General features: G+C 47.0%; 13 protein-coding genes across 13 annotated transcripts; 5 read left to right on the top strand and 8 right to left on the bottom strand.

Annotated features, from left to right (window-relative positions):
- Positions 1-259: 259 nt before the first annotated feature.
- FSST1_008615 (histidine phosphatase superfamily) lies at positions 260-1,084 on the bottom strand (the record flags this gene model as incomplete). The annotated part of the gene is made up of 1 exon (XM_083225511.1): positions 260-1,084. The coding sequence occupies one exon, from the start codon at positions 1,082-1,084 to the stop codon at positions 260-262; it is 825 nt and encodes a 274-aa protein (XP_083084576.1).
- A 654-nt stretch (positions 1,085-1,738) lies between these two features.
- Positions 1,739-3,688, bottom strand: FSST1_008616 (transcription factor domain-containing protein; the record flags this gene model as incomplete). Its single annotated transcript, XM_083225513.1, has 1 exon — positions 1,739-3,688. One exon carries the CDS (start codon positions 3,686-3,688, stop codon positions 1,739-1,741), a length of 1,950 nt encoding a protein of 649 aa, XP_083084577.1.
- Positions 3,689-6,102: 2,414 nt separating this feature from the next.
- Positions 6,103-7,083, top strand: FSST1_008617 (Alpha/Beta hydrolase protein; the record flags this gene model as incomplete). The annotated part of the gene is made up of 1 exon (XM_083225514.1): positions 6,103-7,083. One exon carries the CDS (start codon positions 6,103-6,105, stop codon positions 7,081-7,083), a length of 981 nt encoding a protein of 326 aa, XP_083084578.1.
- Positions 7,084-7,139: 56 nt separating this feature from the next.
- Positions 7,140-8,947, bottom strand: FSST1_008618 (major facilitator superfamily domain-containing protein; the record flags this gene model as incomplete). The annotated part of the gene is made up of 2 exons (XM_083225515.1): positions 7,140-8,338; positions 8,389-8,947. 2 exons carry the CDS (start codon positions 8,945-8,947, stop codon positions 7,140-7,142), a joined length of 1,758 nt encoding a protein of 585 aa, XP_083084579.1.
- Positions 8,948-10,689: 1,742 nt separating this feature from the next.
- FSST1_008619 (uncharacterized protein) lies at positions 10,690-11,860 on the top strand (the record flags this gene model as incomplete). Its single annotated transcript, XM_083225516.1, has 3 exons — positions 10,690-10,932; positions 10,990-11,477; positions 11,527-11,860. 3 exons carry the CDS (start codon positions 10,690-10,692, stop codon positions 11,858-11,860), a joined length of 1,065 nt encoding a protein of 354 aa, XP_083084580.1.
- Positions 11,861-12,043: 183 nt separating this feature from the next.
- FSST1_008620 (uncharacterized protein) lies at positions 12,044-12,796 on the bottom strand (the record flags this gene model as incomplete). Its single annotated transcript, XM_083225517.1, has 1 exon — positions 12,044-12,796. One exon carries the CDS (start codon positions 12,794-12,796, stop codon positions 12,044-12,046), a length of 753 nt encoding a protein of 250 aa, XP_083084581.1.
- A 724-nt stretch (positions 12,797-13,520) lies between these two features.
- FSST1_008621 (uncharacterized protein) lies at positions 13,521-14,998 on the bottom strand (the record flags this gene model as incomplete). The annotated part of the gene is made up of 4 exons (XM_083225518.1): positions 13,521-14,136; positions 14,191-14,312; positions 14,359-14,642; positions 14,698-14,998. 4 exons carry the CDS (start codon positions 14,996-14,998, stop codon positions 13,521-13,523), a joined length of 1,323 nt encoding a protein of 440 aa, XP_083084582.1.
- A 1,582-nt stretch (positions 14,999-16,580) lies between these two features.
- FSST1_008622 (uncharacterized protein) lies at positions 16,581-17,309 on the top strand (the record flags this gene model as incomplete). Its single annotated transcript, XM_083225519.1, has 3 exons — positions 16,581-16,859; positions 16,911-17,045; positions 17,103-17,309. 3 exons carry the CDS (start codon positions 16,581-16,583, stop codon positions 17,307-17,309), a joined length of 621 nt encoding a protein of 206 aa, XP_083084583.1.
- An 839-nt stretch (positions 17,310-18,148) lies between these two features.
- On the top strand, positions 18,149-19,817 carry FSST1_008623 (Alpha/Beta hydrolase protein; the record flags this gene model as incomplete). The annotated part of the gene is made up of 5 exons (XM_083225520.1): positions 18,149-19,126; positions 19,178-19,305; positions 19,358-19,455; positions 19,507-19,593; positions 19,642-19,817. 5 exons carry the CDS (start codon positions 18,149-18,151, stop codon positions 19,815-19,817), a joined length of 1,467 nt encoding a protein of 488 aa, XP_083084584.1.
- Positions 19,818-20,642: 825 nt separating this feature from the next.
- On the top strand, positions 20,643-21,491 carry FSST1_008624 (SDR family NAD(P)-dependent oxidoreductase; the record flags this gene model as incomplete). Its single annotated transcript, XM_083225521.1, has 2 exons — positions 20,643-20,925; positions 20,977-21,491. 2 exons carry the CDS (start codon positions 20,643-20,645, stop codon positions 21,489-21,491), a joined length of 798 nt encoding a protein of 265 aa, XP_083084585.1.
- A 210-nt stretch (positions 21,492-21,701) lies between these two features.
- Positions 21,702-23,177, bottom strand: FSST1_008625 (annexin; the record flags this gene model as incomplete). The annotated part of the gene is made up of 1 exon (XM_083225522.1): positions 21,702-23,177. The coding sequence occupies one exon, from the start codon at positions 23,175-23,177 to the stop codon at positions 21,702-21,704; it is 1,476 nt and encodes a 491-aa protein (XP_083084586.1).
- Positions 23,178-23,571: 394 nt separating this feature from the next.
- Positions 23,572-24,045, bottom strand: FSST1_008626 (uncharacterized protein; the record flags this gene model as incomplete). The annotated part of the gene is made up of 1 exon (XM_083225524.1): positions 23,572-24,045. One exon carries the CDS (start codon positions 24,043-24,045, stop codon positions 23,572-23,574), a length of 474 nt encoding a protein of 157 aa, XP_083084587.1.
- Positions 24,046-24,588: 543 nt separating this feature from the next.
- FSST1_008627 (amino acid/polyamine transporter I) lies at positions 24,589-26,265 on the bottom strand (the record flags this gene model as incomplete). Its single annotated transcript, XM_083225525.1, has 3 exons — positions 24,589-25,385; positions 25,439-26,013; positions 26,069-26,265. The coding sequence occupies 3 exons, from the start codon at positions 26,263-26,265 to the stop codon at positions 24,589-24,591; spliced, it is 1,569 nt and encodes a 522-aa protein (XP_083084588.1).
- Positions 26,266-27,139: the final 874 nt, after the last annotated feature.

Below are 27,139 nucleotides of genomic sequence, written 5' to 3' on the forward strand. Positions count from 1 at the left end.
AAGCTCCGTGATTCATTGATCAGAACAAAGTGAGTTTCATATTTATTAATAAAATCTTGACATATAGGTCTTAACCGGATCCGATGTGGGACATAGGCTATGTCCTGAGCCGATTATCTTCTTTTTAGGTTTTAGGTTAAACTTTGTGATCGGCACCGTCTTTGTGTCGACCACTTCCATTAAAAGCACCTTTCTTTTTCCAAAATCTTCATGTAGCGTATCTATAGGTGAGACCGTAAACTCCGTTATAAAATCCAACTCATAGCTTGGCCTGATCCTCAGGCCTTGGATGCGCCAACGCTGTAGCGTAGTATCTGATATCGGGAAGCCCTTGCTCAACCCATCCAACCATGGTCTTTTCATACAACTCCTGTTGCTCTTCTGCTGAAGGTGCAGGCCCATTTAAGCCCCTAGCCTGTCGGCTCTCTTCAGTCTCCACAACCCACGCATCCTCGTCACTTTCGTCGTTCTGGAACACATATCTCCTTGTCTCGCAGTTCTTCCATCCAGTACCACACCCCAGTGTGCTGTTTTCCCAGTCGTTGCTAAAGTAGTGGAGGAAACTTCCGTGTGCGATCAAAGCAATGTGGACATCCTCGTCGGTATCTCCGATCAATTCATTGGTCCTTTCTCGAAGTATTCTTCTCACTGTCTTAGCTCTCTCTGCACAGGCACCGGTAATTGGGCTGTTTGGTCCGTAGAGGTCTTTATCGTTCCATCCCTCTGATACAAGACTCAAGTCTACAGGCCAGTCGTTCTGTAAGCACCTTTCTGCGAGCACAGCTGGCGAGCTTCCTATATCGCAGCTGTGATCAGAAATTTCCTGGGCTTCGGGGATAGCAAGAATGTCCTGTGTCTGGAGAGCCTTGTCGAAAATGAGACAAGTCGTATGTATTGTTCGGGTCATGGGCGAAGAAGCGATAAATCTGAACTTTGACTGATCTTGAAACGAGGCCTGGCGACGTTCAGCACATTGTTGTTCTCCGAATGGTGTTAGCGCCGGGTCTAGAAGATTGAAGAACTCTTCGCCCAGGTTGTGAAAGCCTTGAGCATGGCGGACTGCGTGAATAATAATACGGCCCATCTTGATAGATGTGAGTTTTTCTTTGCAAGTAGAGCAGATATGTTTGTAATGTCTGAAAAGATTCTTCTCCACCGGAACTTCCAAGGAATGGTATACTTATAGTAAACAACAGGAAAAATTCAGTTGATAAGCATTTGACGTCAACCTTTGCCGCCGTTATCGCTGCTTGATTGAATGATGAATTCATGGACCCATATGCCCCATCAATCTACGTGTTAGCGCGGGGACTACGGGGTCGTTGGCCCCATTTGGCAACTCACCACGACACGTTTGTGAACGTGGATGATCCACGAATCTTCACAGGCTATAAATTGATGCTTATCGACTTTGAATAACGTTGCTTATTACAAATACGTGCATTGCGATTATGTGAGGGGGATGAAGAATAGACTCTGAGACCAACTATACCCCGATTGTGCTGATTCGTGGTTGCTCCCCAACGCGAATGCACCGACGACGTGGCCGAATTACAATCTCGGTGTTCACATGCAACGATGGCCGGAATTTGAGCATTGACTTTACTGTCACTCAGGAACCGAAATATTGTATCAACAAGGACCTCAAACTCCAACACGCACGGTTCAAAGTCCTACATCGGAACGGGACGACCAACCGAAAGCTATGGTCATGGGATTATCATTAATTATATCTCTCTTACACTAACATGAAGCTATCAGTCATCGACCCCAGCGCAGTATGATACCATTTAATATTAGCACCCTCCCTCTTGCGCAGTGCCCAAAGCTCCTTGACAAGTTGTGTGATCTGCGTCCAGATAGCTAATTCCGATCTCTCCCACAAAAGTGTTAGGCACCTGAGCATGCGTTGCTGCATTGCGTCGTCAGCAATCTCAAACGCTATCATTGCCACAGGCCAAATCATTGGCGAAAAACGTTGAGCGGTGCAAGCGTGTAAAGCTTCAAGATGAGGGATGGCTTTCTCAACAAGTGGCTGGACCTCAATAAGGGGCATGCCTTTTAGAGTGCGCTTCATGTGGATCAGGGCCGAGTAGTAAAATGTGAAGCCATGGTGGTAAATCAGATCTGAATATTCTTTTGTTCCAGATATGTCTGGTCTACTGGGTACCGAGAGGTACAGTTCAAGTTCCAGACGGTCAAGTTCATCAGGCGTTGGATCGCTATACCTTGGGGACTTCCTACGCATCGCAATAGTGTTCATCGCCCGTAGTCCTTGGAAAATTGGCTGTGGAAGGCCGAAAGCTGTGTACAAGGTGTAAGGCTCAGGTTGTGGGCCAAGGTCATTCGTAAAATCCCAGTAAGAAGTTCCATGGATGTCGAACAATAACTGTGTCTGAACCACTGTATTCATACCACGAAACATGTAGTATATGCTAGAAGCTGCCTCGTTACGATGCCAGACTTGGGGATCGATGTGGTTGACCCATTCAACGGCACCGCGAAAGTGTAATCGCCAGAAGGAAGTCGGCAGAGTAACAGCTTCATTCATGATGCATATTATTACAGCAGCGAGCAGCGCTACGCAATGAGCGCCATCTTTAGAATGCCGGATATTCTGAGCAAGGTGTGTGATTCCAAGGTTATGATGCTCAAGAGCTACATTCTCGAGACTACGTCGTGACTCTGGCGTCTCCCTCTTCTTCGAAAGGTGGAATGCCGATGCTGAGCATATGAAGTGAAACAAGCTCGTTGCCCCCGTTGACGTTTTGGAATCCGTGCGCGCTCCCTCCCAGGCGATGGGCATCATGGCACTTCTCATGGGGTTGTAGATACCGGGCACCGGATTCAGGGAGTCGCAAAGATCCAACGTCCAGTGTTCCATCAATTCGCATTGGAGAGCGGGATTTGTAAGGATATCGATGTGTCGGGTAATCTTCTGCGGTACGGTTTGTGCGTTGGACGACGAGGATGAATGAGATGCTGGCTCGGACACCCCAGGCAGGGGCAATGAGCCAGTGCCAAGATCAGCTACATCGACGGGAGTAGATGTGTGGGTTTCGTCTCGGATAATGGGACTTTGATCGAAGTCCTGTTCAACCTGCAGTGGTGGGAGTTGTGACTGCACTGATGGGAAGGAAGCGTAAGGGGGACCTGTTGTTAAGCCCTGGCGTAGGAGCTCATACGAATGAAAGATTCGGGTGTTTAGTTGATTGGTGTAGAGGTCCTGAGCCAGCCCAGGTTGCTGATCTTGATTGGAAGGCCTGGGGGTTGACGAGGTTTCGGAGGGCAATTCCGGAGGCCCATTATCAAATGACCCTTCATCAAGCTCTTGTTCGCCCAAGTCATCGGTAGGCGAAGCGCCCTGCTCACTTTGTTCGGATGCAGCTTCATCAACCGTTCCTAAATTGCTAGACTGACGAAGTCTTTCAGAAGTCCGACGCGCTGACCTTCGTTTGCCTCCCCTCTTGAATGTAGTGGGATTTCTCACAGAGGCCCAGGATAGTCTGACGCCATAACCTTCACAGTCAACGCCGGCGTTTTGGCAGCGATTGCATGACGGCTTGGCCTCGTCGCACTTGACGTGCTTCGCGCGACATGTCCAACAGCCTGAGAAGCTCTTGTTCCGGGGTTTGCGTGGCTTTCCCGATGCAGTTCGGCCAGGCGATTGAATGGGATCATCAGGCATCGCTGAAGACCGCTTTGTTGGGCAGAAAAGGCATGTGATGGAGAGAAAGTGTTTGGTCAATTCTCAAGTTGGGGATGAAGAAGCGAGACTTGGATTGTCCCGCGGTAAATGTCCTGATTAGGAAAGGTATGACATGGCCGTGTCCGCTAACATGAGATGTATCAGCTTCTTCACAACAACGTTGCCCATTGCTTGGTAATCTTTTTTAACAGTTTCAATTAGTGGGCAGGGAGTTTAATGACCTTGAGGGAACCTATTGAGTCACGTCAGATAATTGTAAAAATTAATTGTCGAATAAGCAGTTGAGACACCCTGCTTCACTTTCACATTCAAGACCAGCCACTTGTGGGACCCTGCTTATGATCTTTCGTTATAAACTACCATAATGGGTTTAGCGTAGAGTGTCTCAATCACCTCTGATCGAGTTAGCAACGGGAATAGCCAAGACTATTCTGGGCAATTCAAACCGACTTGAATAATGATGCATTTCGCGGCAATGGCCATCACCTTTTCACCGCATCGTACGACGATCCCAGGGCGCAATATCTTTCTTATATGACTTGGCTTTCTGTCTCCATTCCCACATTCAGAAATGCCACATTAATTTTTGACTACCTTCAGGCGCCCTGTCACCAAGACACAGACTGAGCTGCATACATCGCGACATGACAGGCCTACTCCAGTTGATCAGACCCCAGGGAATCTGTCCCTCATTATTCAGGAAACCTGTTCAAGGTAAACCGAATGGGTTACCAGCTTCTCTCGATTGTCAAATTGGTACATCCCCAATCGTTATTCGTCATGACAGCAACAATGACGACGATTCCATTATTTCAGGGTCTTTGATACTCGAAGTTACCGAAGGCTCGATCGAAGTAGAGAGCCTCTATGCCCTACTACAAGTCCACACCGTCAATAAAAAGCCTTTCAAGAAAGGCTGCAAAGGTTGCAAACACCATCTCACAAAGCTGAAGCGTTGCGAAATCATCACAACGTCAATCACTTTAAACGAGGGCAGTTACACGTACAACTTGTCATATCGGGTACCCAGCTACCAACCTCCGTCTATGGACACATCGATTGTCTCTGTCACCTATGAGTTTGAGGCGGTAGCGTCTATTCGAAGAGCTAGCCAGTCATCAACCATGCCTCACACCATTACATTACATCGTGTTCTCCCCGTCGTACGATCGATACCTATCTCGAATACTCAAACATACTCAAATCGGATCTATCAAACGGCAGGAATAGAAGTAGGATGTGTGTTTGACACAGTCATGAATCCCAGGACTAAGAACCGAGCCACACTTAATATGAGCGGGCTTCGAAACAGTCCTGGTAACGGCGAAGAGGTTCATCTCTGGCGCGTATGTAGTGGATCATGGATATTAGAAGAGACCATCAAAAGCACAGCATCGGCGTGTCTTGTTCATTGCTGTCAGAATAAGGGAGATAACGCCCAAGAGCGAAAAAAGCGGACGATACTCGGAGACTCGACATTTTACAACGGGTGGACAACCGACGACAATGCAGGGACCCTAAGCATGGATTTCCATTTTTCCCCAAGACAAAGTCTAAACCACTACACACAAGATACAGGTGATGTAGGCGACACTTCGGTCTCTCATGCTTTGGTGCTGGAAATACAGATGATGAAGGAGATATACCCCAAAGGAAGGCCGGACTTGGTGACAAGAACAGGGGTCGGAAGGATACTTCGCTCTGAACACCGTGTTGTTCTGAGTGACTACACAACACTGTCACATCAAACGGTCGGAGAAAGCCTGCCTCGCTATCAGGATGTGTGCACGGGACCTCCTGTATACGAGGAATTATGAAGTGTTGAAGTTCAAGTGTGCGACATCGGCGTTTCGTTTAAAGTATTAAACAGAGCACTCAAATGGTTATTTGTTGGCTTAATTGCACTGCTATCATGGAATTATAAAGTAATCGCTATAATGTTTATAAGTGGAGGAAGTTTTGTGGAACATAATGCATAGTACAATGAAGAAAAGCCCAACTTGTCTCATACCTCCAGGTGACAATAGCCCTGTTCCTCGTTCTGTAGCCATGTCAATGGAAGACAAGAGAACCTTGCAACGTCATCGAACCAATTGCATAAGCTCAATTCTAGCAGATATCTTAATTGTCATCGGACATTGCGGCTTTGCCGAGACTCCCATCTTACATCAGATCTCGTAACGCGCGTATTGGGTGCATCTTCCACAAAGTCTTGAGCCATGGCAAAATGAGGATTTATAATATTTTAAATAGGCCGCGCGCTGCCCTTAATCGGTACAGCAACAGTGATCGTGATGACGTCAGCGATGCTGACAGTTGTGCCTATATAGGTACATAGCATCAGACTCTGCTTACGACTCCTGAGATCAACTCCTCTTCTCGTCAACAACAATATGACTGAACCAAATGACCCACAGTACGAATTCATGCTCTTGGATACTAAGCCAAGCGCACAGCTTAGCTACAGCTTCACTCCTTCCACAATTTCAGGAGATGTCAGCTCAACACTCATCGTCTTTGTCAACGGCATGATTGCCCCGCAAACCTCGTGGATAAAAACTATTTCTAAACTCAAAGAGCTCTCCCCACGTGGAATTCCAGCTATTTTGACCTTTGATCGCTTCGGACAGGGTCAAACTACTGATCGAGACCCTAACGATGAGGGAGCTGCCGACCCATCGCATGCACACGACTCGATGGATGTTGTCCGTGATATTCGTCAGCTTATCACTCAAGTACTGAAGAACAAACTCAATATTGATGATCCCGACAATGCTCGATTGTTCCTGATAGGAAACTCAATCGGCTGCGCTTTCAGTCGTCTTTACGCTGGTGAATATCCAGGCACTGTATCAGCAATTTTGCTTCTCGACAGTGTCCTGACAGACACAGACTTTGTCTCTGTCTTTCCGGATCCAGACGCAAAAGACTTCAACCCAGATGATCTACCCCCAGGGGTCACTGCCGATAATATCCGCGTTGCTCGAGAAGAAACCAGGAAACGATTCCACCCCAGCATCGGTTCCAAAGAGGGTCTCACACGCAGGAACCTGAAACAGCTTCTCCCAAAGGCGGATTCACCTTCTCTACCAAAGACTGACGGAAAAGAGCCTTATCTCACTGTCTTGGGCCACGACTTTGACTACTTTGCAAAGAGAACTGGGACAGACTTTAATACTCCGCCTGAAGTTGTGAATGCTTATATGAATCCTTACTGGCATCATTACAACGAGGGGCTGGCTAAGCTTACGATTGGGGAGAACAGTGACGGACCAATTCAGGTGCCCGATGCAGGTCATTTCATTCAGGTCGATAACCCCGATTTTGTGGCTGGCAAGGCACACGAAATCTTGCAAAAGCTGGCGAAGAAGTAGGAGACTCGCGCATACCCAATGTCTATGTATGATGGCATAGCTTATATAGTTCGACTCTAATGCGTGAATGCATATTTACTCTTTGCCCGAATATTATGTCCGTAGAAGTATAGCACGTAGGGAATGGTTGCCAACACCACTGCCAGACAAGCCATTATTGTGAGGGTATAGTGTGTGCCCATGTTTTCATAAAACGGGATACCAACCACAGTCATTCCTCCAGCGACGATGTACCTCGTCAGTGCCACGAAGGTGAGAGCTGAGGCTGAGTATATCTCATACGAATCGATGATGTACATGTATGTACAGATGAAGATTCCCGTGACTCCGTATCCGAAGAAGACAACAGCGAAAATAGCTGACCAGATACTGATATTGGCGTAGTTTGTCCATCCTAGCCAGAATAACGAGATAGGGATAGCTGGAGAGGCACCGAGCATTCCATACCAGAGGCGTGTCTCGGGCTTGAAGTGTCCTCCTTTCTGAGTAGCTCGCAGCGTCTTGCGGTACACGATGGGAACAAAGAGAAAGTTTATCTGGGTGCCGAGAAACATGGCGATGAAGATGATGTTTGATAGACCTTGGCTGATACCATAGGTCTGTTCAAAGATGTATGGCCAGCCCACGAGAAATGTGAATAGAACAATGTACAAAACGCTGAGGTATAGAGTCATGGCGATAATGATAGGTTCCGTCAACATAAGAAATGGTCTTGTCATACTAACTTTAAGTCGGCTGAATAAGCTGGAGTCTGCGATCTCATGCTCGCATTTGAACCGATCATCGCCAGTGATTCGCCGGTAATGTTTCGCTTTCCACTGTAACAGCAGAGGACCGTACGTCTCAGGCATAAGAAGCAGGACCAGTACGAGAACAAGACCAGACGCAATGAGCATAGTCCACTCGGTCCATCGCCAACTGACGGCATTCGACGGGCCGATATAAGCACCCATGACAGCACCTATCATCGGTCCACCAAAGCCAGCCACCGCATAAAGTGGAAAACTCCAAGTCTTCTCGAGACTGTTGAACATGTCGGCGATGGAACCCCCGGAACAAACGAGCGGCGTTGAAGCTGAGCAGCCCGCTAAGAAACGGAAGACTATTTGAGCTCCAAAGTTGGGGGCGAGAGCAGATGCCATGATCCAAACCATGAAAATGGCCATGGAGACGATATAGACTGCATTTCTGCCAAAGGTTTCGGAAAACGGGCCTGCTATCAACGACCCAAGACCCATCCCGACGAGATAAAGACCTGGAAATGGTTGTTAGCAAGTAGTAAGTAATGAAAATAGTTGGACATACCTGTAGCTAGCGACTCGGCAACTTCACTGACACCAAGTGACTTTGAGGCCTGGGGGAGAACCGTGGCGTCAATTCCCGATGCCGCTCCTACAAATAGGGCAATGGCGGATATTTGCAAGGTAACTCCGATGCGCCTTCCATTCGACCAGTTGTGAGGGTCCAGAGGATCGTCAGGGCCTTCCCATTTGACCACGAAAACTCTGCTGTCCTCTCCTTTGGCGTTTTTATGAGGTTGAACTTCGATGCCCGACAAGACTTGGCCAAGTGCAACACCTTCAGACTTACATCGTCGAATGGTATCAGCTGTAGCACTTGGTTGTATTGGTACTGGCTCCTCGTTACCTTGCTCGTTGGCAAAGTGTTCTTCAATGACACGCGACAAAGCACGTCCCAGGCCGCGATCGTCTTTCTTGCGGGGATGTCGCCTTACAGGTGGCTTTGCTGCTTCCAAATCACGGGTGGTATCAGGTGGCATATGCTCTTTGACCTTGCCAACATCTCGATCAATCTGCGCTTGCGCTGCAGCACCAGCGCGTCGATACTGCAGCAACGATTGCATTCTATGCTGTCAAAATAAAAAACAAAGGTGAAAGAACAAGAAGAAAATACAAAAAATTAAGATCTCGGTGAGATAGTTAGTCGTCATACAGATCAGTGGAGCCAAACTACCTCGTTAACAAGATTGCTGTCCACAATTTGGCCGTGAGTCAAACACAGCTGCGTCATTGTTCGCGAATAAGAACCTGGTGATAAGGTAAAATGGAGTCGTCACGATAAAAAAAAAGTCTCTAAGCAAATCGATGATCCGGTGGTAACACGGAAATGTGAGTGATCTGATGAACAAACATACCAAGTCTCCATTCTCGGCCCGGGAAGAATACCGGGGCACGGAAAGTCGGAGCCCATTATCCGGATCTACCCAGAGGGTTCGGTGGTTATTGTGTCGATTACCGAGGTTGGAGAGAGATTTTGATGTTGGTCGTTTCGGCTTTGTAATTTCCGAAGACAGAGGTTGAGCAATCCTTCGTCTTGGCAGTTAACCTCTATTCGGTTGGTGATTATGTTACAGAAATAACAAGGTTTGAGTCACTATTAATGTCACGAAGGATTGACAGCGGCAAAGACTGGGCCTTTCAGCTCGAGTCTTGTCTGATGATAAGTCAATGTGATGAGCATCGCCTTGTTTGTTTCGGACTTTTAGTAGCAAAAACAATAAAGAAATGATCGACATTATGGCTGAAAGAGTCGTCAACTCGGTCGCTGAGTGAATGTCAAATGTCATGAAGTTGTCCCCAGCCGTTAATTTAATAACTGATACGTCCTGCGCCACATTGCAGTTCCCAACCCAACAGGCGTCCCACTATAGCACCAACATATTAAACAGCCAACCAACACAGTCTGTTGGTCAATGCTGCTTGTTCTTGACACATTCAATTTTACGCCTGCCGCCACTCTTCAGCGGGTGACCGCCCGGTGTAAGGATCTTCGCGCATCGGGATCAAGCCGCACTAAGCAAATGCCTCATGGAAATGACCCATGAAACAGTCAACAGGGGAACACTTCCAAAGTTAGCCAAGGAAAAATGGAAAGGTTGCCACACCACACCTCGAGATTTGACATTAACCGGGGCAAAGCACAGCACACAGCAGTGGAGAAATGCTAATTAAATTCCCCAATTCGCTGTACGAACAATGGCTTTCTTGACTAGACTAACTTCAACCAGTGAAGCTAACGGCACGCGAGCTCAACGGCTCATTTACCGTTTCTGAAGCTTTGGTGTGTCTTCCCCTGTACTTTTGTCGTTCCAATCAACTGCTTGGCACAGCCCTCGCTTCTTGAAGATCCATCTTTCGTCTGTTCTTTACCCATGGGGTTACGCCTCCTCATCCCATACAGCTGAGCCGTTGGTGCGAAGGAGCACATCCTACAATAATAACATGTCGCTATCATTGGGCGACATGCATAAACTCTAACATGTCCCCTGTATTCTATCACGTCCCCCAGAGGAACCCCCCTTTACCTCGCGTATGGAGCATCAGTCCACTCTGGGGTATTCCCCCTCATTAATGTGATCACCGACACTGAGATCTATCTACCCCGGAAAAGTGTCTCCATGGGGTAGGTAAGCAACCATTTGGAATTTTCCATCCACATTGCAACGCTCCTAATAATAAGCTAGCCCCTCAGTCGTCTTTTCTTTTTTGTTCTTACTGAGAAGGCTTCCACCCCACCGATCAGGCATGTCATGGTGAGACTTCCACGACCTCTCATCGACCATAACCCGACGATCGCACTTTCAACATGATCGACGCCGTCTACTACGAGCTGAGCTGGTCGATTCTCAGCACCATCGGAATCGCAAATGTTTTGTTCGGTCTCATGGTCGCTGGTATCACCAGCTTTGGACCAGTCTCCATTGTTCCCATCGTCACCAGTGCAGCCGGAGCGATAGCAAACGGCCTTTGCTATTATGCCTTTTACGATAAGAACAATAGCGTCACCTCTCAGGCTGTAGCCTCTATATTTGCCGACATACTCTGGCTAGTGCGTTATGCTCTGTGTCCGTTCACGATGTCTTACTAATGGGATCCGGTGGAACAGATACAAGAAGCTGGTCTGTCATTTTACAGCTACATCATTCTAAGTCGAGTCCTACGTGGTCGACCCTGGATAATCTTCGCGACTCTATACTGGTGCATGATATTCTCAGTGACAGCCATTCGTGTTGTCATTGCAGCCGTCCGAGCTCGCCGTATTCTCCAGGGACTCGACGAAGATCAGTCCCTGATCAATCACCTACACATGGGTTACTTCATTCTCATTGCCCTATTGGAATGCGTCAGCTCTTTCTTCCTCCTTCGAGTCTTTGGGTCGGCAAAGTCAACATCACTCAGCGCCGCCATCAAGGCTGGTTTGTTCCGATATCTTATGCGAAGCACCGAAGTCCGACTTGCACTTCTTGCAGTGCTTGGTGTGATGCGGGCAATCACATACTCTTTCCAAAATGATCAACAGATGGCAACGAATCTGGCTTCGCAGATTGATCGGTTTGCATATTCGATGGAGTGCATGTTTCCGGTAATGATGATGTATGTTCAACTCGCACCAAGTAGCCCATCACTTACTAACATCACGTAGTATCGACATTCTTGCTTCCAAGGTCGTCTTCCACAACCAAGTATACGGGTCTTCTGGACACAGCCGAAACCAACCCGGTGCCTATCCACGTCAACGCTTCGGCGGAAACGGTCTCGATATCGTTCTTACGACACAGCAAGGCGAGAACATTGTGGAAGTGCGAGGAGGAGAGTCAAGTGGTGATAGAACAAGTTCACAAGAGCGCATCATCAATCGCAGGGACCACAGGAGTCCGTCATCGGATATCGATATGGATGAGATGGATTCAAAACAAATAGGGATAAGTAAAACAGTCGAGTTTGAGGTACGCACTAGCAGTGATCCAGCGCGATGATCATATCTGTATAATTCATGGTGCATAATACATTTCTCTATTCTTCAAAGAAAGATGGCTTTTGAAATCCCCTTATTGAGCAATGTGTCTTGTTCTCCAGCGCCCGCCCAAGATCTGTCCCAGCCCGTCTAAATATTCGCGAATTGTCATCCCTTCCCACCTCTTGTATCAGAGCGCGTAGCTTCAGGTATGGACTGGTTCAGTGATATGCCTCGGTTCTTCGACTGTATCAGCACCCATGCTACGATTTGCGAATATGGGCTCACCTTCTCGCTTTGATCCTCTACTCTCAGCAATACTGTGCCACAGTCTCAAAATCCACAATGCTACTAACGCATCTCTTTTTTGTTGTTGTAGTGGAACTTTGATATGCAATTTCGGCTCTTCGCTTGTCCCCGCCTCAGACGCAACGTTTGCTCCATTCACATCAATCCACTGATACTGACCACCTTGCCACTTGGGTTTGATGTCAAAGAGCAGCTGCTTGGTATCGCGATTAAACAGCAGGATATCTGCTGCAGACTTGTCGGCATTTAGCATCGCCCTGAACTCCTTATCTTTATGGTTGGTGCTGCCGATATCAAGTTGAATATTCCCCAAGGTTCCTGGTGATGCTGCTGTGATGTAGTATGTAGGTAAATTGTCCTGAGACGCATGGTCCCGCAGATGTACCAGGTAGTATAGATCTTGACTGGTTTTTCGCCTTCGAATGACTTTACTTTCAGGATTGGTAGTTTCAGTAAATTGAACGCTCTCGAATATTATGGCCATGTTCCTTTGAACTTTGCATGCGAGTTCTCTATTGAGTTGGTAGATTGGCGTTAATGGCGCATTTTTAGAGATGACCAACTGGCCTGAGAATATCAGAGTTTCAGGCTCTGTACATCCTTCATCTTTTGTTATGCACTCCGTAGTCAAGTCTGTCTTGATGGCCATTATCTGCGAATTTGTTGATGTTGATGGTGGACAAAGTTCAAGTTGGTAATGAAATCGCCCGATTGGTTCTGCTCATTAGTGAAGATGTCTCCACGTGATACGGACCACTCAGCATTAGATAATGCACTAACAGTGGAGATTGTAAGTGCAGTACTAAGCTTTAGGCCACCATCACTTGACGCAGCTCTATCACTAGTTCTAAACGTCTTTGCGAGTCAGTATGGGCTAAAATCCCCAGGGGCTTGAGGAACGAGGCTGTTTGAATCTGTTTTCACGATCTGAAACGACGAATGAGTCGATTGAAATAGACTTCCCCTTTAATTAACTGATAACTCAAGGTCCCGCAAATTTCATTATCTGAGCGATTGGCTGATCCATGAGATAAGATCACAAAGTCAGATAAGATACGATTAGATAAGAATCTTCTCAACTTACCCTGAACCTTGAGGTACTTGACATCAGGAGAGATCAAAGATACTTGAATGCTTTTATCCTTGAAATATTTACCGACCAGATTTTAATCATAGATCTCCGTGGCATTCACTAGAGATTTTAGCTTACGTTGTGTGTATCTCATAATGGGTCTATAGATGAGTTGCCAAAATTGATTTACATAGTCCATTTGGACAATGTGAAATTGTGACAGAAGATTGTGGAAAATAGAGCCGTGAATCACAACTACCAAAACGCAATTCCTGTCCTTTAAACTAGTATCTTCTCATTCTCATTCATGCTCAGTATAAAATAGTCCCTGCCATATAACCCTGAATTTCTGCAAGAGGCACGTGTCAGGTGTAAATGCTTGGGTGAGAGTGTCTACCACCGTACCCTGCCCCAAGTTATGCATCGAAGATAATAACTCTCTCAGTCTTGTAACATACCAAGACCGAACTTCACTTGACGGTTCTGCAGCAGTAACACCCACGAAAAGCTGCCAGATCAACAGTTCCATTGAAGTACAAAGTCTCAAGTGAGGCTGCATTAAAGCATATCTAAGCTCTTCAGCCAGGATGTGCAGGCGATCAGGCTCCTCTAACGGCCAAAGAAGCAAGAGGTACAATCGTAGAGCATCATGTAGCGATTGGACGTAGTTCTCATGGCTACCCAAGAGAGTATCTATTTCGAGCTGGAGTCGTTCAACCTCACGCTCAATTGTGAGGGCGAAATCTGAACGTGCGGTTAGGGTAATGTGGTAGTCGTCGATCAGCTGACAAAGCCCGTTAATCCTGTTCCGGATAGTCGTAATATCTGTCGTATTGGGGTCATCTTGATTTTTTAGAGCATGAATGATCGGCTGGTTGGAATGATTGGAAGTGAGCAGAGCTTGTCCAAGCGAATCACTAACCAAGAGTGTTAGATCTCGTTCTACTCCATGCGTTGGAGTGGGGACCTACTAGAGGAGAAAGTCACAGAACCATGAAGGTATAGCTGTGTTACCGGTTGATCGTCTTATACGAATCATCTGAGCCAGCCCCTCTATGTGGGCGTTCCTTGCCTTGGAGTCACTTTCGAGAAGCTGATATCATTAGGCAACATAACCGAACTGGAGAAAGATCACATACTTCAGCAAATGTCAAGGTGAAAACTGCGCTCAGCACCCCGTCCGTCAAACCTGATGGTAAACCCAGCTTCTGGTTGACCCGTCGTATAGCACGGCCTTTATGGATAAGTGCTTGGCGGAAAGCCGTGTTATCCTTTCGTCCGACACAGTGCCTTACGGCAATAGATATCGATGCTTCAATCAGTGCCGGCTCTGACTGGAGAAGGTCAACCCATTCTGCCTCTCGAGACGAGCCAGGGCCAGTAGTGCCCGTCGGAAAGATGAAAGGACGAAACATGCAGAGTACTAAAGAATGGTCAGTTTTTAATTCTCCAATAGAACTTCATATTGACAACTATACGATAGGCAATGGGAGAATATGTTGAGCCCATCATGTTGGTCAGTAGTCTATCACATCCAGGATCAAGAACATCGATCAAATAATTTGACGTATCTCCTGACTGAATTCTCTGACTGTTCCATCTCGATACAGCTGCATCGCTCTTTATGGCGCCTGGCTTATCACTGTTACGAGTCTTGGCCAATCTCTGTCTACGTTTGGCGAAATTGGTCTGTGTGACATGGCCCCTCATTTCCCTCCGCTCTTTAGGCCCAAGTCGAGGTGTATTGCTGACGTTGACAAACGTGAAGGCTGGCGGCATTTTGACTAATATGTCCAGAAAGTATGTAGTAGATAATGTAGTGACAAATGTCATTCGAGAGAAGAGATGGTAGAGGAAAATCACGTTGAATTGCAGGTGAAGCGAGATAAGCGCTATGACAAAGATAGACCCGCATTTTCTCTCTAGTGCTACGGAGTAGCGGGCTGACATTAATAATGCGCCCTGTCCCCGTGTCCACAGTGTTTGGTAGATTAGTACAAGGACGGTGTGATATCGAGTGATTTCACTAATACAACGGCAGTTACTGAAACTATAAAGCATATCAAACAAGGTGGCACGAGTAGATTAATATTGTCAAATTGATGAACACACAGACTATTGCATATGTGGATAAATATTAGTACACCTCAAGCCTTAGTGCTAGGACCTCTTGGAGGTTTCAGCTATCTCTTAGTCGCTGTAAAAGATTACAAAACGCAACACAGCATAAATACAGAGATTATTGAATGTGCATATGTGATCACCTGGAAGCTTAGACTCAGGTACTAGGACTGCCCAGTTGTTTCAACTATCATCTTGCCCGTAGATCCGACGAAAAAAAGGCTCCACCGAGATGATCTCTGTACAAGGGTAAAGGACATGACATACAACACACACTCTTGTAATTGTTTATATGGTTAGATGCAGACGTTGTGCTCATGATCAAGGACCACTTGGATGTTTCAACCCTCCTCTTAGCTTTCTGTGCAAGGCTGCAAAACAAAACAAAACATTGAATACATGATGATCCGAGCCCATTTTAGTTTGATAAAGAGCAAGACGAGATTACTATTCCCCGCTCCCGAGGGTAAGAATGCAACCACACGGACGGTAGCTTACCATTGTAGCTCTCTCAAGATAACGATGTGTTTTATAACCACTCAGTATCAAGTATTTCGGCTTTATCTACAATTACTGCTTAAGATACATATTTGTATATGGCTGTTGCAATATCAATCTCAAAAAACAACAGCGACCACAACGTATCTCGTCAGAAGTGCAAGAGGAACTTACCAGCTTATGATACTAAGCTTTGTAGCATCTTTTGTAGCTCGCTCAATGTTCGTCTCGCTCGAGCGATAAGTATTCATCTTGATTAATGAAAATCTCCAATAAACATCAAACATTTGTCAATGCGTTAATATACTTCGGCTGATCTATATAAGTTGTGCTAGGTTCGGCGCCTTGTAGATCGCTTTGACACCCGTTTCACTTTGAATGATAGTCCCGCGCTAAGTCCTGTATCGCTCCAGGCAATCCGATGTGCGACCAACACATGTGCTAGGCATGAGGAAACTCGATCATAGTTTGTTGACTTTTCTGAAGAGCTTCGAGATATAAATACTCAGCTCTCTGCATTTCTTCAAACATTCTTCTCTCAGCAAGCCATTCGCTACCTTCAGTCCTTTACTCTCACTTTTCACTCAGACCTGCTTGACGCAGCGATTCTTACTTTCACCACATTCATTTGACTATTTACTTGAATCTGCTCGACGCAGCACTTCCAACTAGCACTTCACTCATTCAACGGTTCACTCTTTCTGTTCCTTCTATTCTTCTACAACTTTTATCCACTTTCAAAATGAAGTTCTCTACCATCTTCTCCACTCTCCTTGCCTCTGGCACTGCCCTTGCTGCCTACGTTCCTCAGGGAAACGCAGCTCGTGGCCTGTCTGTAGACACCGCTGGGCTTGTCAACGGAAATTCTGGAATCCAGGCCAGAGCCAGAGCTGAGGAACACGCCAACCCCCTTGATTCCTTCTTCGACGAAATGAAGCATACTGTCACCCCGGACGACGAGACCACAGAGAAGTTGGACAGCCGCGATCTTCTAGGCAATATGTTCGGCCTCGTCGGTTCTGTAAGCTTCCATACTTCTCCACCACTGATATTTTAACTAATGTGTCTTCAGAATGCCATCGACTTCAATGAGAAGATCGGCCACGGTTTCAATGTTACCGCCTCCTACGTTGGTTCTATCGATCTCAACGCTCAGGCAACTGCTGGCATTGAGTATGTCTCCAAGAAGATTTCTGGTTCCGAGACTGTGAGTAGTGATGGAAATCGATCGAACATTTAAGACTGCGTACTGACAAACCACTAGAACATCCCTGGAGCTTCCATCATGGTTACCTTTCTCGGAGGCCTGAGTGCATTGGTTGCCAAGTTCAACTTGAACTCCATGGCTCAAAGCTGCATGTCTGTTGTTGGTCAACTCATTGCTGCCATCGACTTTAACGCACTCGTTTCTGGAGGAGTCAAGCTCTACCAGACTGTTTCCAGCAGCTTGAGGGCAGCTATGGAGCCCTAAGTATTCATCCTACCTATTTAGGGAGGATGGTAATTCTATTCAGAGTATTGTATAGGAATTATGGGGGTTAATGTGAGAGAGGTATTCTGTTGAAGGTCTCGATTACAATGGCTTGGAGGATGATTATCGGTGTAATAGCAACCTGCTGCAGGCAGATTAGGTAGTAATCTGAAGCACATTATTATCAACTAATTCTCTTTTAGTTTTACCTGACTTCAAGATCTTCTCGCAAATGAGACTACAGCTTTGCTCACTGAAACCGTTAATCTATGAGAGTCCCTAGAATCTGACAAGTGCTTTTATTTTCGTCACTTCCTTATTCCTGTCTTCCTTTGTTGAACCTGAGACTCTATGTTCACAAAGATGGAACCTCTGCTTGTAGTATGACTTCAATGCTATGATCAAACTGGGTATCCATTTCCAAGTTGCACCAGCCCCGAATCTCAATTTTGATGATCGAACCGAAGCCGAGGCACCAGGCAACAAGCACTAGGCACAAGTGATGCGGGGAACCAAGGTATACTCTTTTCGTCTTTAAATGACTAGAATAAATATATCTCTTGGATAAACGTTTCATGACGTGCCATTGAAGCCCACATAGACAACGCCAAAGGTGCCGTGAGCCGTGTCGATCTGGACCCCGCGTCTAATTTCCCCAGGTTTCTCCACGTATTACTGGCTCGAAACTCCACTACCCCGGATGACGATTGATAAAGATTTACCCAGACAAAGGAGAACACGGTCCGTCGTCGGCATCTTCTTCTGTACAGCGACTATAAAATGATACTCACAAGACAAAGACCAATTAGAACTCACAGTGTTGGGCGTTATTGGCAATAATGAAGCTTACTGCATCCTGTTTGTTGGCCTTATTGGCTAGCAGCTCAGCTCTCAATATCCCTTCTCACCATGATGCTCCCTTGACCGTCGAGACAACATCCGGCGAACTGACAGGCTTCATCAATCAGACTGCCCCTTCTGTTCGTCAATTCCTCGGTGTCCCCTTCGCTGAACCACCACTGAAGTCTCTTCGCTTCCAACCTCCCCGCCGCGTACGCAGCACGGGTTCAATCTCAGCCAAGAAGTATGCGCCATCATGCAAGCAAGCCATAAGCAAAGCGCCAACGGTATATACCGAGCACATGACACAGTTCCTGATCAACGGCGGTGATTCGGAAGATTGCTTGTATCTCAACGTCTACGCCCCATCGAAACCAACTTCGAAGCGTTTACCTGTCTTCATCTACATCCCAGGTGGTGGCTTCACGGGCGGCGGCGCAGACTCGCTCTACAAGATTCCTGATAAATGGATCCAGAGGACTCAATCTCACATCGTCGTCACAATGAACTATCGCGTCAATCTGTTTGGCTTTCCCAACGCCAAAGAAGCTCACCAGAACGTTGGTTTGCTGGACCAGCGCATGGTCGTTGAGTGGGTACGCGACAATGTTGCTGCTTTTGGAGGCGATCCCCACCAGATGGTTCTCTGGGGACAATCTGCTGGTGCGGGATCAGTAGGAATGTATGGATACGCGTATCCCAAGGACTTGATCGTCAAAGGTCTGATCTCTGACTCCGGAGCGCCGAGTATGCTGGCCAAGGTGTATGGTAACCACACCGACTTTGACACTATTGCTACCAAGGTCGGATGCAAGACAGGCAACAAGCAGTTGAAGTGTATGCAGGAGGTTGATGCTTCAGTTTTGCAAAATGTTTACTCGGAAACGGCAGGTGTTTCATTCACACCTGTAGGAGATAACATGACAGCCTTTTCCAACACAACCGATCGCCTTGCCAGAGGTCTTGTCACGAAAGTCGTATGTAAAAACTGTCACTTGTGGAAGGGAAGCGTACTGATAAAATAACAGCCTTGGATTTTCGGCAACAATGCTAATGAAGGCGCTGGTTTTGGAGCCTTCAACGAGAGAGGTGTATCTGCTGCACAGATTGCCATTGGTCTGGGTGCAATTGTTTGCCCAGTTGCCGCAGAAGTCAGGTATGTATCTTTGTCTGCTGAGAAGGCATCCATTATTAACGTATTGATACAGTGCTCGTGCTAAATTTGGATATCCGACTTATCGATACTACTACACTGGAAACTTTTCCAATATCTCGCCACTTCCTTGGATCGGCGCAACACACAGTGGTATGCATCATTACTGTCATTCACATCGCTTCCTTTGCTGACACCAATTAGCCGAGTTACCCCTCTTGTTCGGAACCCATTATGAATATCGTGGCAACTCTACAGAGTACGAGTGGCAAGTCGCAAACGGAATGCAGAGTAAGCGTTTAGTAGTTTCCGATGAGAGTCTAGCTAACGATTTGATAGGTCTATGGCTCTCCTTCGCAAAGAATCCCGACAAACGTCCTACTGATGGCAATGGTGTGACCTGGCCGCTGTACAAGCCTGGCCAGAAGAAGATGGCTGTCTTTGCAGAAACGGGCAAGCAGTGGTTCCAGCTAGGTGCTGAAAGTCTCACGGAGAACCAGTGTAGCAAGGCGTGAGGGTTCCAACCGAAAGTTCTATGGCAGCCAGCAGGCCACCAAGCAAATGATGGCACGCCCTTGATATGCCGATGAATCTTTGAAACACTGGTGTCATGTTGGGACTGTAGATACGTCGGATGAAACTGCTTACATCTTAAACCCGTAGCCAGCAACGGCCGAGTCTTACTTAATTTCAGTTCCCTCGTCTAATAAGAGTATTGTGAAAGATTACATATAATGAACGACCTTGAGTAGTACTCCAACAAATTATACAACCTACCAATCTTGCCTCCCTGAAAGTACGACGACATCTCCACATCTTTGAACCTCAACTCTGGGTCAGAGTCTTGCTATTCGATCGGTTAAAGTAAAAGGGCTCCTTGTCTATGTAACTTGAACATGTTGCTATTATAAATAACGGAACTCACGGTAAGAGATGGGTACGTGTTCGTAATAACAAGGATTTTACCAGTTCACTCCGATAGAACTAATACCCACTATTTGCCCGATTAGGAAAATCAGATTGATGAGATGAGTCCATTATTCGTCGGCAATTGAGATTCAGACACCATCAGCCATGTGAACTAACCTCATTAGGCAAATGAGATGGCTCGGACAATAGATAGGCTTTAGAGATTCGATTTGATTGATAATACAACCAGATGATACGATCTTTCCAGAATAGGAAAATGAGAATGGCTTCTTTCAGATCTTGGACCCGGGCCTTCCCTGGTTACTGCTAGAGTTTCTATAAGAAGGCCTCCGTGTTTGAGCCATATGAACAACTCAAACACGCTCATCAACTCAGCTCATCACTTGTTCTCATCCATTAGCTATCCCATCATGTCCAGCTTTTCTCCACAACTCTCCGGTACCCATGCTCTCGTCACCGGTGGTTCGAAGGGTATTGGCAGAGTAATCGTCCAGACTCTTCTCAACGAAGGTGCCAATGTCTCTTACTGCTCACGTAAAGTGCGCGGCGACGAGTTTGCCGACTTCAAGGGTGCGAACGGAGACGTACTTGCTGTAGGAACCAGCGTGGATATTGCCGATGCTACGGCCCTGAAGAGCTGGGTTGAAAGTTCTGCGCAGAAGTTTGGAAGAGTCGATCTTGTGGTCGCATGCGGTATGTCTGGCACTTTCATCAAAGACACTTCGATTACTAACAGTATTGTAGCTTGCCCAATGTTGTTTGAACCGACCATTGATCATTGGGAAAAGAGCTTCCAGGCCGACATTCTTGGTCTTATCAATCTCATCAACACGTCTGCACCTCATCTCGAGAAGCAGAACGGTTCCATCGTGGTCATCAGCTCGGTTGCTGGGTTCGAGACAAAGCACCCAGCTATCCGGGGCCCATATAGCACAATGAAGCGGGCCCAAGCCACACTGGCAAAAGACTTTGGTCGCTGGCTTGCACCGCGTGGTGTTAGGATCAACACTATTGTCCCAGGCGCCATTGATCCACCACCAGTTTTGCAGCCGGATGGCACTTTGGAGCCGAGTACCTTCCGTCAGGTCCTAGATGCTAACCCTGATTGGCTTGAGGACCTCGTCAAATCCATCCCACTTGGCGTGGTTGGGCAAGGGCAAGATATCGCTAACGCTGTGGTGTTCTTGGGTAGCAGGCTCAGCAAGTTCACTAGTGGCACTAACTTGATTGTGGATGGAGGCATGTCCGCTACTCTATAAGCCCAAAGTCCTATTTTGTGCCATTGGTAGCATTACCCTTAGTAAGACGGAATTCTTAGTAGGAAAACATATGGACAAAGTTGGATCTCGTGAACGATTCAATTATTGGACTAGAAGGTAGACAGCAAGTATAGCATGCAAATAGTTCAATCTCACCCATCGTTGTTGACGCGATACCTTATATCGTAAAAGATCAAGTGAAAACTATGACTACTTCTCCCCGATTATTGCCAAAGCAAAGTCCTTATAATCGCCACCTAGCTCAGACTTGATGTTTCCAGCCAACGTTGAACCCGTCACTGGTTTGTATGCCATATTTGTCTGATGCAAGCGTCCCTGATCCCAGTATAGACTGACAAGCCTATTGATAAAGAGACGATTCTTTCCTAAAGACTTGTTCAAAGGCCTTTGCAGTCGTCCCGCATCGGAGCGAGCTCGGTCCAAAGCATGGTATAGTATCCGTAGTAAAGCATCCTCCATGTCACCTCGAAACTCCTTCTCAATGACAGTCTCGAGACTGCGATGATACTTGAAGCGATATGCTTCATTGATGGCGCGTAATTGAGCTTCATTACTGCTGGTGAAAATTTGCGCCACAGCGACTGCGTTGGCACCAATCGTTCCTTCAGTAGCTCTTTGAAGCTCTGTGACCTTCTGATCAATCTCTGCCGGGATCACGGGCGCACTGTCCTCTGCGCGAGTGGCTGAGAGTACCATGCTGTAGAGTCTGTACAGAGTATCGTCGACGTCGTCCTTCACGTCAACGTGGAGTTCCTTTCCTCGGACACGCCTGTACTCGGCACAGATAGCTCGGATATCCGCGTTTGAACGACACAAAAGTACGTCGTTTAGAGCATCTTCATCAGTGCCTGCGCGGTTGAGGGCCTTTGATAGATTGTAGACATCATTTTCCAGCGGTCCACGGATCAGGGCTAGTAGACAGGTCTCAAAGTCGCCGCGAGTCTCACTCTCGATATCTTTGGCTAGGTCACGCATGAAGCGACTGTTGTAGTCGCGCACAAGCTGAGCCATGCTCCAAGGATTGGTGTACTTGGGACTCACTAGGACACGAATCAATGCCCGCTCGTCGCAGCCCATGCCTTTCATCGCCTTTCGAAGGGCCTCGGCGTCGGATGATGTGTCGACAGGCTGAACCCAAGCCTTTTGAGCTGGGTCGTAGCCTGGCGAAGCTGGTGTTGGCGCAACATTGAATGCGGGCGCGCTGTATTGCTGCTGTCCTGCTTGAAGATGCCATTGTTGATCTGGATGCGGAGGTGGAGCTTGCTGAGGAGCACCGTGAGGTTGAGGTGGGTGGTAAGACTGCGGATATTGTCCTTGAACATAAGGAGCTTGTGTCGGCTGCTGCCCATACTGAGATTGAGGAGCAGCTTGTTGGCCATAGGGAGTCTGTTGCGGATATCCTTGAGGAGGAGGCTGATAGTGGCTTTGTTGGCTCGAAGGAGGGTACTGTTGCTGACCGGGAGGAGCTGAATACCCATACTGCTGATTAGGTTGAGCTCCCGGTGGCCCCTGTTGAGGGTAGCCATAAGGCTGTTGTTGTTGATGTTGCCCTTGTGGGTGTTGCCCTTGTGGGTTCTGATAGTAAGCCTGGCCAGGCTGTCCCTGTCCTGGATATCCTGGCTGGCCCTGAGATTGCTGCCAGTATGGAGGTTGTGGTGAAGACATAATGGGAATTGGAAGCAAAAACTCTTGAATGTGAATGTAGTTCCGAGAAAATGCTTAGCGCTCAACAATGCTATTAAATCAAGATTGCAAGTGGAGGCCTCTTCCTCTTAGGGCATTATCGGCCGCCCGTCAAAAAGCCTTGCCAGTAACTGCGCCTCAAATATGTTGATAGGCTGAATTACAGCGAAAGCCAACAATGACGCCATGCTTTTCATTAATAGACTGGCTGACATAATGTTGCTCAAGTAGTTTAACCATTACAAAATTATCTCTGCTACATACAAATTCTCAACTGTCAAGTATCGCGCTAACTCATCTTGTTTTAGACCATATATCTCAAGTATCTCCTGAATTGCCTTCAAGTAGCTTTCTCAAATCCAGTTAAACCCAATAACTACTGTGACTTCGCTGCGGCCAACCCTTGAAGAGTTTGCATGTATTTCATACTCTCTGCAACGTCCGTAAACTCAACAATCTTCTCGATCCTCTCGCCTCGCTCGTCAAAATCAAGAAGAATCATGTTCTCGATCAAGAAGGTTTCATCTACACCCAGAAGTTTGATTCTGTGGGTGAGATGAACTGTCGCCTTCAACTTCTGTTGATCAAGCGATATATCGTGTATGTTGCACGAGGTCGACTCAACAAACGGTATTTGCATCATAAACTGTTGTTCATAAACCTCATTAGAGGAACCCTGTTTTATCATCTCGTCGGGAAGGCCCATTGACTTCATGAACGATGTAGGTGCGATGAGACGACGGCAGTTGTCGGACAATGTAGTCGACACAAGCTTTGGGTCTTTAGCTTCTATGCTCAAGGCCTGGCTATTGACAAACTGTCGAATGTTATCTTCCTTGATCTTTGACATGGCGAATAGTTTAGTAACGATACAATACTGTCAGGTTCAACAAGGAATGTTAGAAAGGGTAGGCAATGTTATCAGAGGTCATGCAGTCGAGAGCAAAGGATGGCAACAGGAAGGGAAGCGGGTTCTTTTATAGTAAGAAAATATGACAGTCGCCGGGTAACTGTAGGATTCGTATACAGATTCCGGCATGACGATTCCAGTCAAAGGATTGTGATGTCGTACGGATCCCCATACTACAGTACAGTCAGCACTAATATCGAGAACCAGACCTGGTTCGGCAGTAGCACGTTGAATACGTCATCCTGTTTGTAATCGCCAATAGATTTCCACCTACAGAAAAATAGCCCAATAGGTGGGATGGTCTATAGAGATGACGAAACTAGCAAGAACGATCGCGAGTGACCTAGAAACGTGCTAATGTGGTCACTATATATTAATTGGGCGTAATGATAAGGTAATTGGTACAGAATAGACATAGATATACTTACAGAGATCCGTGTGATCACAGGCAAAAGATTTGTCTGGCAATAATAAATACATGCTTTACTCCAATGCATTCGCAACCACGAATTCAAGTATAGTTAGGTTGGGCCCAGCCCAGTTCTTTCTGGCATGTGTGAACCATAGGCAAACAGCAACAGCCAAAACGGCCAACATCACTGGCCCACAGTAGTTCATGTTCTCGCCAGTGACAGGAAGTGTCGAAGGGAAAGGGAGGAAGATGATGACATAAAGAGTGTACACGAGCGCAAAAGCATTAATACCCAGACCGAATCGGCCGAGGTTCCACTCTCCAAGCTTGAGTGTCGACCCGGACAGACGAACGTAGATGATGCTTGCAATGGCAATGGCATAGCTGATGTACAGAGCCAAAGACGACAAAGAGGTGATGGCACCGAAAGCAACATACGAGGTATTTCCGATGTTCAGCAGATTCAGAGCACAAACAAGAAAGACAGTGAGAATGACAGATCTGACAGGTACACGATGTCTGGGGCTGACGTAGGCAAAATATCCAGGCATGCCACCATCACGGGCCCAAGCCCATGTCAGACGAGAAACTGAAGCGATGTTTGCCAGGTTGACGCTGAAGGAGATGATGAAAAGACCAGCGATCATGGCAGTGGTCGCCTTGTTGGAGCCAGTGGCGTTGAGGAGGATGGCTTGGATTTGACTAGGCTGGGAAAGCATGTCTTCGACAGAACCCATGGCAGAGATCAGAACATTCACCATGATGAACCCAAGCACTCCATTCATGAAGATTGACCAGAACATAGCTCTGGGAACAGCGGACTTGGCTTTGCGGGTCTCCTCTGACATGTGAATAGCACTATCGAAGCCTTCAAAGAGTTGGTTGATGCTAGAAGCAGGGGACTTTATTAGAGCGACTTACCAGTGAAACTCCAGACACAAGTTAGCATGCCCAAGTTCCAAGAGACATACTCATTCTGCTCCCATCCAGACGAGATGTTACGCTGCAGCCAGAATGAAGAAGGGTTCCGAGGGCCCATGACAACAAGAACGACGACGAAGATGACAAAGAGGCAGACGTGGAGGACACCAGCGACCAACTCGATCCAAGGGATGAGCCTGAAAGCGTACACATTCATCAGTCCATGGACAAGGCACATGGCGATGACAAGCACAGATGTGTGCCAACCGCCAGCAACATAGTCGGGGTGGTTAATACTGATCATCGACTCGAGAAGGATAATGGTGACGTTGGCGATGGCTGCCAACAAGGAGATGTAGCCGAACCATGTCGCCCATCCTTGGATCCAGGTCGCAAATCGCTTGACAGCAGTGGGAGCCATGTAATACGTCCAGTGGTATTGGGCACCAGCCACAGGTTGGATGGAGGCCATCTCTCCGAGAGAGGCAGCCTGGGCGATGGCGCCGAAGAAGACAATTATGAAACTGAAGATGAAGGTCTGTGGGCCGCCATTGAAGAGAGCAAAGTACATGTTTCTGATACAGGTGTTAGCAGACAGCCCCCATCTTCAGTTGTGGTACGATAACTTACGAGCACATGCCTTCCCACAACGCCATGTAGGTCAATGAGAATGCAAAAAGCTGTGAGAATGAGAACACTTTGCGAGTTCGTGTGACGCTGTAGATACCACTTTCATCGACTGGCCTGGCTGATGCATCGACACTCACGGGAACAGCCTGCTGTTTGCCCGAAGGCTCCAGCGCGATGCTGTTACTATCATGAGACATGTCGGACAACGAGGATTAAAAGAAAGAAAGAAAAATGCCCCAGATTATGCGTGTAATACAAGTGCAGGAACACGAATTGGCGATTGTATCCAGGACTGGGGTTGGAGATATCTAGATTTGAGAAGGAGATTACAGAACACAAACAGTTAAGATAAGCAGGCCCTCAGGCTTAAAAGAGTGCCAGCAGCAGTCTGTGGATAGCATTACATTCCACTGTGGGCCATGGGTGCATCGGGGAATTCACCCACCCACAAGTAATGCGACGCATGGAACGAGGGTCTTTTTTTACTGTGCAATGAGTGGGATGGAGAAATCTTCAGCATTGAGAGCCAATGTCCAGACTGGTCCTAGTCAAGGGGAAACAAGGAGAGGGGGAGGAAAGGGTAGAGAGAGACGACCGCAAATAGACCGGGCGATGCGAGATGGAACGGTCCGAAAAAGGATTATCTGGAACCAAATCCTTGAATGATTGGATTGTGGCTGTCGTTGATCATTTCTAATTTATGATATTGTGGACATTCATGAAGGTCTGTTCGCTGCTGAGGCTGTAACTTTTAGAGCTAATTGATGCAACCAAGTGGACTTGAAGGTGTTTGACAAGGACCAGCTTTGTCGAACCAACAATGACATTTGTTGTAAACATTTTCTTCAAACAACCTGTGAGGTAATTGCGCTACATGAACGAGAAAACAAGCCACATCCTGGGATATTGTATAACGCGCGGAACGTGGCAATCGACCTATCATGTTTTCTTCGTGTTATCGAACGAGCAAACCATCAACAGGGATAATTAATTGCAATCACCAACAATGCATTGTAGATCAACGAGCCGGTGACTATCTTGGCCACATTCTGACAAGCCACCAGGCCTCCA

Source organism: Fusarium sambucinum, chromosome II (genome assembly GCF_050947815.1).
Source record: "Fusarium sambucinum isolate potato_lamoka chromosome II, whole genome shotgun sequence".
NCBI lineage: Eukaryota > Fungi > Ascomycota > Sordariomycetes > Hypocreales > Nectriaceae > Fusarium > Fusarium sambucinum.